This window comes from Hippoglossus stenolepis, chromosome 14 (assembly GCF_022539355.2).
Source record: "Hippoglossus stenolepis isolate QCI-W04-F060 chromosome 14, HSTE1.2, whole genome shotgun sequence".
Lineage (NCBI taxonomy): Eukaryota > Metazoa > Chordata > Actinopteri > Pleuronectiformes > Pleuronectidae > Hippoglossus > Hippoglossus stenolepis.
In genome coordinates this window covers 21,957,241-21,967,743 of record NC_061496.1, presented here as the reverse complement: position 1 = coordinate 21,967,743, position 10,503 = coordinate 21,957,241, and the positions used below count along the sequence as shown (strand labels likewise).

Below are 10,503 nucleotides of genomic sequence, written 5' to 3'. Positions count from 1 at the left end.
AACCCAGACCTGTCAACCCGAAAACAAAAAACTCAAACTGTATAGATTAAAATATACCTGTTAACCCATTTTAATAATTTTACTGCAAAAATGTTGTATATTTATGACAGGTGATGTTTAGAGATTTACATTTTCAAAGTACCTGCTCCCTTCGTCTAAACATTTTCCAGCATTACAGGAGCATACACACATCTCCGTGGCCATGGTTACCAATCATCTAGTGGCAGGGCCTAAAACTAAGCCCGGCTGTGCTAACAATAGCAGGCACGTATTACAGGAATAACAAAGACAGGGTTAGGAATAGTCAAAAGATCAGACATTCTTATTATAACCTCCATCACTAGCACTTTTTCCCCTTTGTGAAGCAACAACATCTGCTGGGTTACTGCAGGTTAGTTAGCACATCCGCTGTACAAGGTTATTGTGTCTCATCACGTGTTGTAGTTTTGAGGAATTGATTTTATGGCTTTTCAAAACAAGCAACTGCAACATGTGTTAAACTGCTCAATGTGGACAGAGACCCTCTAAGCACCTATATACAGTTGACTTTGAAAACTGTTCAGTGCTGGTCACTGTGTGAGGACAGATGGCCCCGGGTGCAAATTAAGGTCCAGACAGACCAGCACTAAGCTTTGAAATGGGACAGAGTGGAGATACAAACACACTGTGAGTCACACGCACACTCTCAGTCAAACTCATATGATAAATCCACATTGATCAGGATAAAATGAAGAGTGATGGTGTTGGGGCTGAAAATCAACACACAATCTGAACAGAAAATAGCCTTGACTATCACACAGCTTCCTTTTGGTGGAAGCAGTAAGTATTTTACACAAAAAGGCCAATGTCAAGAGGAATATACATCTTTTTTTTTTTAAATCAACTCTATATTTATGTACAATACAAGAGTGGGCAAGAGCACAGGTTCACTCAAAGAATCAGCAGCAATGCCACCTGGTGGCTGCAGTTTTTAACATTCAAAGTCTCTTCAACAGTTACAAAATAAAGTCTTTTAAACAGAGTTGCGAAAATTAAAACATTAATTCCACCACTGGGATCACAAAAAACTCAAAAGAATAAATTCACTCCGGGTGCCAGGCAATTATTGTTCTTTTATCTCTATTATTACCATTATTGTTTATGTACTTCTCTCTGTATTTCAAGCATTTGTTTTCTGCTGTGCAGCACTCTGTGCTTTATGTTGAAAAGTGTAGTATCATTAAGGTTTTATCATTATAGTGGCAATGAAGTCGTCTCACGTGTAAAACAGGAAAAATATATTTCTAATAGAATTGATGCTTAATCAATTGACTACACATAGGATTGTAAATCTTAGAAAGTTCTACTGGTTTATTTCTAGACATGACATATCTTATTATTTATGCCTTTAAAACCACTCTTGTGTAGAACAATTAAAAAATATACACCTAATATATACACCTATTTGTTTGTGAATATTGTTAAACTACAGGGCATCATTGCACTAAATGAAATGCTGTCGCTCGAGCATTATCTCTCTGACCTCTGTGTTTCTCTGAGGTGATGTTTGGACTACAAAACCTCAAGGTGGGACTACAACTACACACAGCCCCGTGGCTTGTCCGCCAATATCCCATGATTCCTCGCTGTGTCCTCTCGGAGCAGGGCAAGAAGAAGAAGTGTGCGCAGCTCACGCTGTCTCCTGCTGTTACTGACGGGCTAGTGGCTAACCAGTGCTCGGTTGTAGATCATGGCTGCTTCTAAGCCGGTGGAGCCGCAGTCCGGGACAGGACTTCCCCGCTGGCAGCTGGCCCTGCTGATCGGGACTCCCATCGTGCTGGGAGCGGGCGCGCTTTACCTCTGGAAACGCGGCAGGACGAAGGAGACGAAAGGCACCGGGGAGAGGAAGACACCAGAGGGCAGCGCCAGTCCCGTGCAGGGCCAAGACGGCGCAGCTCCAGCGAACCCGGAGCTGGGGAACATGGTAACGTCCCCGTTGCCTGGAGACTGCTCGAGCCTCCGCTGCTAACATAGCGGTCACCGCATTAGCGTGACTGTGTAATGCGCACGGTTTAGCGTGAACACCTGTCATCACCGTAACACTACAGTCAAGGACACCCAACGTTACCGACACCAGCACTGACAGCTACTCCCACAGCAAGGCCGACTGCTACCTTGATGGCTACCGGCTCGTTCGTGCTGAATTAGCCTGTTAGCCGCTGGCTAGCTGCCTCTTACGCTAATGTTTTCACGGGAGCTAGGTTAGCATGGTGAACTGCTAGACTGTCTACAACTGTATTAACATTTAACACCACATTGACATCAGCCGGTTAATCATGCGGTTAACATGTGGCAGCAAAATGCCGCGTGTTAAACTAGCGTTGTTGTTAGCACATGTGTCAGGACGGGCTAACTATCTGTTCGGTAAGTCAAATGCGGCGGAAGGCTGTCATTTCAAACAGAGGCAGGTTTACTACACTGTGTTACTACGAGTGGCTGCCATTACTTTCGCTTTGCGCTGTCATGCGCCAGTAACGAACAATATTTAATCTGCACAGAGAAGATTACCCGTTGAAAGATTATATTTACAGCTCAGAGTCCATCAGTCCAGAATTATAATGAAACATTTACCCAGCCTTAGTTTTAGCGGCAGAGCTCACATGTGTATTTTCAACCAAAGGTTTTCTGTTATATTTTGTGTGCTCGCGTCTTTAGTGCACGTCTGCTGATGTTTCGGGTTTGGGAGGCCTCCAAATGGCAAAGAGCAAGATTTAGTAGTTGTCAGATCACATTACTGTTATGAGATTCATTCTTGAAAACACGAGGACTGTCCTGTCAGTCATTAGGTCATTTAATCCCCACTGACATTTGACAACAGTCAGGATTCATTTGATGAACTGTGTTGTATTGAGTTGTACAGTTCCTTTGGTTTGCTCGGCTTGTGATGATGCTGGTTGCAGCTTTCTTTCTTTTTGGACAGGTTTTATTGTCAATGTTTTTCATACATTGAAACAGAATTAGCTGGATTACTGTTTACACTGGTGGTTTATGTATAAGTTTGAATGGTTCACTTAACTGCAGTTATTTCTTCAAACATTACATGTCCACTATTTCAGAGGTCTGTTAAGCACCTGACACAATCTTCAGACCCAGGTTCACATCTCTTTCAAATATAAACTCTGTAATCCTGTTCTGTATAAAGCATTGCAGCAATAAAACGTAAGCAGTGCTCTTTCTTTATTCAGAGTAATTGAATGAATATCGTTGCCATGACGGAGATCAGCACCCATGACACCCGTAAATATCTGTGTCAGTTTGATATGGTGGAATATAAATTATCTTCAAAATGATCTGATGGGACGGATATCATTGCTGATGGGACAGTTTTGGCCCGTGGTCTTCCTGTTGCCAGCGTCTGCTGAAGAAGACATGTTCACCTCTGTCCGCAGACTCTGCCTGTTAAGGCCGGCCGCCACTGACTGCTACAGAGCGCTGGTCGCCTCTTAATTCAAATTTTATTTATATTGGATGTTTCCAAATCTCACCAAATTCAACACTGCTCTTCCTTGGTCCATTAAGAATAAACATACCAAGCGTGAAGGCGATATGATGAACGGTTTGCGCGATATGCATTCCACATACAGACTGACATTTGTGGATTAAGTAGAAACATAGCTACATGGCTATGAGGTGATATATGAAGTGTTACCATTAGTAAACCAGCATTGTGCTGACATAATTCATTGAATTTATTAAGGCACACCCAAAGCACATACTGGGAAGCGGTGGTTGCTTAGCAGGTTACCAGTGTGGTTTCTATCAACTATTTCCCTGCTCAAACATGCATATTATCAATTGGTCCAAGTTCATAATTTTGTGTGTGCAGTTCAGTGTTTGATATTGTCAGTGGAATCTCCTTTATTATTACACAATAGGCTAACTTTTGAAACTTGCACTTGGATCTATGCACATCGATGAATGTTTGATTCATTTTAGTTAATTTACATCTTTATTAATTTGCATATGGTTTACACTTTTGGATTGTCACTTTAATGGCATTCAATACTATGCACAGTTAACTTAAAAGCCTATTGTAGTATAAGATGCAGAGTGATAACTTTGTTATGTAGAAAACTGTCTTTTTAATACTTGATCTCTCTCTCTCTCTCTCTCTCTCTCTCTCTTGTTCAGAGCCCTTTGGATCGGGCCCAAGCAGCAAAGAACAAGGGCAACAAGTACTTCAAGGCTTCAAAGTACGAGAACGCCATCCAGTGCTACACAGAGGCCATTGCCCTCTGTCCCACAGAGCAGAGGACTGATTTATCAACATTTTACCAGAACAGAGCAGCAGCCTACGAACAGCAGGTTGGCACCGCCTTCTTTTATTCTGTGCTGAAATTGTTGTTCAAGTGAAAGACCCACACAATTACAGATATCCTTATCAAGAGTGATGAAAAAGTAAATTTCTCGGAATGTCATTCCCTTTTTGAGGAGGTTTGTTGTCTGCCTGGCTTCGATCGTCTGTTGGTTATTTTGCAGGAAGCTATAGCCTTTCTTCATAAGCAAAGTGTTTTTTAGAGTATACCTGCAAGTGTCTTGTGTGTTGCATTTATGGCGCACTTAATCCTTTCCTGAAGAGCTGTTCACTGGGTTGAGGTTCTTGTAGAAAGAACCATGTTTTTCAATGTTCTTTTCCCTACCCTGAATTTAATATCTGCCTGAAATGGATTCAGTGAATAATAAAGGATCCTCTTCTCACAACTTAAACCTTGAAGGGAGGACATTCCTCTGCAGAAAACAGCTGTTACTTTCACGTGTTTGGTTAAAGTGTTGCAAATCACCGACATTTTCAAATCTTTCCACCTTGATGTTTGACTGAAGGTCAAAATGTATATCAAAACATCGATGAATGTGTGTACTTAATAACTATTGTATTGTGTTTCTGGAAACTGTTCTAGTTTACAAAAAAGTTTTATATATTGGTTTTCAGATACAAGTATCACAGTATATTTCTTTGCACCTGCTTTGGATTAAAATCAGTGTGTGAAAATGTTTCTGGCAAGCCTTGAACTTCCCTTTTTTGTAAAGGTTTACGATATGAGTGCACTCAGTTTAATGTGTAACCTAACCTGAGTGACAGCTACAGAGAGTGAAAGAGAGAACAGTCTGCCCTTAAGTTCTGCAAAGCACAAGCTTTAGTCACAGTGAGGAACAGAGCTGTTCATTTTCAAGCAATTTCATTTGCATATGAATGTATTAAAATTAAGAAATTACATATGTGTTTCCACTGCACCCATACACCTTCTCTGGCTATTGGACAGAGCTCTGGACCACTGCAGAATCAGATACAGATATTTTGTAGAAGATAATTAGTGTATAACTGTTGTTTCAGTTTAAGTGGGCAGAAGTAGTAGAGGACTGCTCTCAGGCTGTGGGGCGAAATCCACGCTACATCAAGGCTCTGTTCAGGAGGGCCAAGGCTCTGGAAAAACTAGAGAACAAGAAGGAGTGCTTAGAGGGTGAGACACTTATCTTTCTTCTAAAAATGTGTATGTTCAAATTTCACCCCAAAAAAATGTGTGATGCTTATGCCAGTTGGTTTTGCCCCCCCCCCCCAGATGTCACAGCCGTGTGTATTCTTGAGGCCTTCCAGAACCAACAGAGCATGCTGCTAGCAGACAAAGTGCTGAAGCAGCTGGGGAAAGAGAAGGCAAAGGATAAGTACAAGGTATTTATCCACTTTCAGAAACATTTCTCTTTATTTTATTCCCCTGATTTGACACAATAAGTTTATGGTTTTAAAATCTCTCTTCTGTAGAACCGTGAGCCGATGATGCCTTCTCCTCAGTTCATCAAGTCCTACTTTAGTTCGTTCACTGATGACATCATCTCGCAGCCCCTGCAGAAGGGAGAGAAGAAAGATGAAGACAAGGACAAAGAGGGCGAGGCAGCTGAGGTCACTGAGAGGTCAGGGGACATTTACTTTATTGGTAACTAGAATGGTGTTTGGAGAATGCATACCTCCACCAATAATAAAAAAATAACTGTGTCCATCCTTCCACTTACCCGGATGTAGTATAATGTAAGGGGTTCTTCCTTTGGTCATGCCCCAGCCCTCCACAACATTTAATTGAAATTGGTTCAATAAATGTTTTTGCAGTCCTGAGGTAAATATATATTTTACAGATGAGCTGATAGTATAGAACAAGATGGCGCTAAAGTTCCATAGGATACTGTCCCTATGTTAAATTGATACTATCACAACTTACTTGAACACAAATATTGAAACTCAAGTTGAAGGTTTTGAAAGTTCTGAACACGTTCATTTTTATATCCAGGGGGAAAGAGTTTAATTTTTGACATGATTTGACAGATGACTAACTGATCATTTAAATGTCTGACTCTAAACATAGAAGGTTCTATGATAAGCAGTAGGTGTTAAAGTAAAGGTCAGGGATGACCAAAATCATCTTAATTCTTCATAATTATATACAGGCAATTTCATAGATTTTTTTTTTTTTAGATTAGGTGTAGTTTTAGATGTAACAGTTCCTTATCTGTTTTCCCCTCCACCTCTTTAGCTCTGGATATCTGAAGGCGAAGCAGTACATGGAAGAGGAGAACTATGACAAAATCATCAGCGAATGCACCAAGGAGATTGAGTCAGGTGGTCGATACACTGCCGAGGCCCTGCTGCTGCGTGCCACTTTCTTTCTGCTCATTGGTAATGCTACTGCTGCTCAACCTGATTTGGATTGGGTAATCAACATGCAGGACGCCAATGTGAAGGTGAGGACTGCTGATTTAATAAACCTGCTCTTAGATGAGACATCAAAGCCATTCAGCTACTACGAGAGTTGTTTAGTACCATTAAAAGGCACAACAAAATTCTAATTTATAGCCTGCTAACCCAAAAGGTTCTTTTGAATGTGCAGATAATTCTTGGGATTTGGACATTTGCACCGTGTAAGACACAAAGTGGTTTGATAAATACTATTCATTGAATATCACATTGAGTTCCTGGAGATTTCGTTTGCGAAACAAACTGCCTCTGAAACTAAAGACAGAATACACTGTGAAAAACATACCCTCTTACTGCTAACTGTTTTTATGTAAGCAAGTTATTACTATGTCCTCACGGTTGATCTAATAATTTATTTACATAAACATAGAGATCGTTTACTGAGGACTTGGAGATTTCCAACTTGACTGGTTTTCTCTCTGTTCTTTGATCTTCACAGCTACGAGCCAACGCGCTGATTAAGCGTGGAAGCATGTACATGCAGCAGCAGCAGCCTATGCTCTCTACACAGGACTTTAACATGGCAGCTGAGATTGATACACGCAACCCTGATGTGTATCACCACAGGGGTCAGGTAGGAGGTCGAATTGGTTTCTTAAACATCTGTTACTATTACCCTAATGTTTGCACTGCCTCTGCTATAGAGCAAAAATAACTGGTCATGAATATGGTGGACATGTTATACTTCATACTTCATAAGTATGCCATGTATTTCCTCTCAGCTGAAGATCCTGTTGGACCAGGTGGACGAGGCAGTGGGAGACTTTGACGAGTGCATCCTGCTCAGACCTGACTCTGCTCTGGCCCAGGCACAGAAATGCTTTGCTCTTGTAAGTTCCTAAAATCTAACTTGTCTGACATAATATAAATAGTTTTACCCTTTATCCTAATTTTGTCCCTTTTACATGTATCAAGCATTCAAAATTTCATTTTAGCTGATGAGTTTCTTTTGGTCTGGTGTTTCCCAGTACAGACAAGCTTATACTGGGAGCAACCCCTCACAAGTACAGACAGCCATGGACGGCTTTGAGGATGTTATCAGGAGGTTCCCTAAGTGTGCAGAAGGCTACGCTCTCTATGCTCAGGTATGAAGTCGACCTGAATTTTTGAAGGAAAATCCAGGTAGAAATAGCTTTTATACCTTGTTGATGTTGTCCGTGTGACCATACAACTCTAAATGTTGCGTTGTGTTCTTTTCAGGCATTGACTGATCAGCAGCAGTTTGGAAAAGCAGACGAGATGTATGACAAGTGTATCGAACTGGAGCCGGACAACGCTACCACATATGTCCACAAGGGGTAGGCATTTATTTTCCCTTTTTTATGTCACAGTTCATTCATAATTCAACTGACTTGTGTCGATGGGACATGTTGGTAATAGTTAAATGTATTTTTCCAGGTTGTTACAGCTTCAGTGGAAACAAGACCTTGACTTGGGTCTGGAGCTTATCAGTAAGGCCATTGAAATTGACAACAAGTGTGACTTTGCCTATGAAACTATGGGAACCATTGAAGTGCAAAGGTGAGCTGTAACCATTTAATTCAAACCAGTCATTATTACACGTCGTCTTGAATTGCTTGAAGTAACCAGAGGATTTTCTTTTCAGGGGGAATCTGGACAAGGCGATAGAAATGTTCAACAAGGCCATTAATCTAGCCAAGTCCGAGATGGAGATGGCTCATTTGTACTCATTATGTGATGCAGCGTACGCCCAGACGGAAGTGGCCAAGAAGTATGGGCTGAAACCTCCAACACTGTAACTTCTCTTCCAATTGATCGCCAATCTCAGTCTTCATTGCTTAACCCTAACTGTGTTAAAATGCAACGTTCTGAGTAACTTTGATCTGTAAAAACAAAACAAAACAAAAAAAAGGGTACTAGTATATGAGAAGCAAGGAAGAGCCCTGCATATAAACAGTGTTTACATCACATAAAAAGGGTTTGTTATGATGGAAAATAAGGATTTCTATTCACTATCACAGCAAGGCTGTGACGCAAGCCTCTGGTATACTCGGTGGGTTGGGGTGGCTGGTCTAAACTAGCACAGTCCTTTGCTGGCACTTAATTCAACCAGAACACCAACAGAAAACCTTTTTATTGCTCAGATAAATAATAGGAGAGAATATCTGTGTCCTCTAGAGAGAAAAACATACATGATTGGCCATGTATGCCTGTCTAAATTAGTAGTAACTGTGTAAAATGTAGGAGAATTGAAATGTGTGCAGTCTGTTGAACCGATTAATGACGTCGAGGCTTCTGTGACACAAATCTACAGAAAATACTGTGAGAGCTTTATATAGTTCTAATGGACTGTTCACTTATTAATTTATGCTGAAGTGTTTTTGTCCAGCTACTTCCATATTGTAACTTACATCATCAGTTCTGAATGCAAGATTAAAATTATAGTCAAATGTGTAATGTCTGTGTTTGGAATTGATCCCATAGATGTGGGGCAACAGAGAGCTTAGTTTAGCAAGTGTCTTTTTTTGTTTGTTTTATTTTTTTTAATGATGGGATTGCCTGTTTTCATTTTTATATACTTTGTGCAGCATGTTCACTTTATTAATAAATGTAAATGCAATGCTCGTGCTGTCTTGAACACTATGAAAACCCCGTCTATAAGATACTTTGGGCAAAACACTTTGGATTAGAAAAACCCTAACGAACTAGTTTTTTGGGGAAGTTATTTTTTGACTTCCTCTAGTGTCAGATTTCAAAAGGGATTGGTGAGTCAATGTTGTTTTTCCTAGCTCACCTTAATTGAGAATTTTTTTTTTTTTCTATTTTATTGTAAAAGGTTTATTTTCATGATACATTTAGTTTCATCTTTTGACAGGATAAAATCTACGTGGTGATTTGATTTATTTTTCTCTCCTTTTCAAATGATCTTTTCACAGCCCATGTGTTGTTTTTCCAGCCTGCATGCAGCCCTGAGGAGCTGTTGGTTCAGTGTATGATTTGGTTCTCAAGTCGCATCTGTGCACTGCGAAAAGCAAAATTAGACACAAGAGCTGACTGTCTTTATGTGAGGAGCATTTTCAATTTCTAGAAAATTGAATCACTCCTGTTTGTGACATTCATTCATCAAGCAGCAGTAATGGCTACATTTCATTGAATGTGTGGTAATGCCAAAGAACCAAATCATGCATCCCAGGTGCAGCTGGCGAGGAATTCTCAACTTCAGTCATCTTTCTCAAAATTGGCGAAAAAAATGGAGAAATGGTTGTAACCTGAAGTAGTTAATCTGCAGGTATCCAGTAAATTCTGTCTGTTTGATAGAGAATCAGTGATATATATGGTGACCAAAGTGAAAGACAATATGAATCCTAATAAAGTTATAATTCCTGGAATGAATTTCACCTCTATGTTTCTTCTGCTTTACTGTTAAGTGTTGTAATTACTACTCGATTTCAACACTGAGAACTCTTGTCCTCTGTGAGTCAGTGAGGAAACTCTTTGTATTTTGAATCTTAGTGTTTTTGTTCTCAATATTCTTGCTTGTGTGGGTTTTGTTGCCGGTGATCTTTGACAGTCCTGCTACTGAATTGTAGGCAGATTGATATCTTTAATATTATGCTTATTTATATGAAATATGAAGCCCTTCATGGAGCTGGCTTTTAACTCAAACTGATTCAACTGTTAAACGGGCTGGAGATTGTCCATGAACAGAGGCTCTCAGTCATTGTTTGACTTGTCATAACCAGTGCCAACCTGGTGCCACC

General features: G+C 40.3%; 1 protein-coding gene across 1 annotated transcript; it reads left to right on the top strand.

The window, feature by feature from the left end:
• The first annotated feature begins 1,618 nt into the window (after window positions 1-1,618).
• Window positions 1,619-10,135, top strand: tomm70a (translocase of outer mitochondrial membrane 70 homolog A (S. cerevisiae)). The gene is made up of 12 exons (XM_035176631.2): window positions 1,619-1,963; window positions 4,171-4,344; window positions 5,372-5,498; window positions 5,598-5,707; window positions 5,798-5,946; window positions 6,561-6,768; window positions 7,221-7,355; window positions 7,504-7,611; window positions 7,750-7,866; window positions 7,982-8,079; window positions 8,180-8,302; window positions 8,388-10,135. Exons 1-12 carry the CDS (start codon window positions 1,730-1,732, stop codon window positions 8,539-8,541), a joined length of 1,737 nt encoding a protein of 578 aa, XP_035032522.1. The 5' UTR covers window positions 1,619-1,729; the 3' UTR covers window positions 8,542-10,135.
• Window positions 10,136-10,503: the final 368 nt, after the last annotated feature.

Bases quoted from the DNA above. Each gene is read 5' to 3' on its own strand.
- tomm70a (XM_035176631.2), top strand. From the start codon at position 1,730: ATGGCTGCTTCTAAGCCGGTGGAGCCGCAGTCCGGGACAGGACTTCCC. The intron at 8,080-8,179 runs GTAGGCATTTAT...GTATTTTTCCAG, and splicing joins ACCACATATGTCCACAAGGG to GTTGTTACAGCTTCAGTGGA. The intron at 8,303-8,387 runs GTGAGCTGTAAC...TTTTCTTTTCAG, and splicing joins GGAACCATTGAAGTGCAAAG to GGGGAATCTGGACAAGGCGA.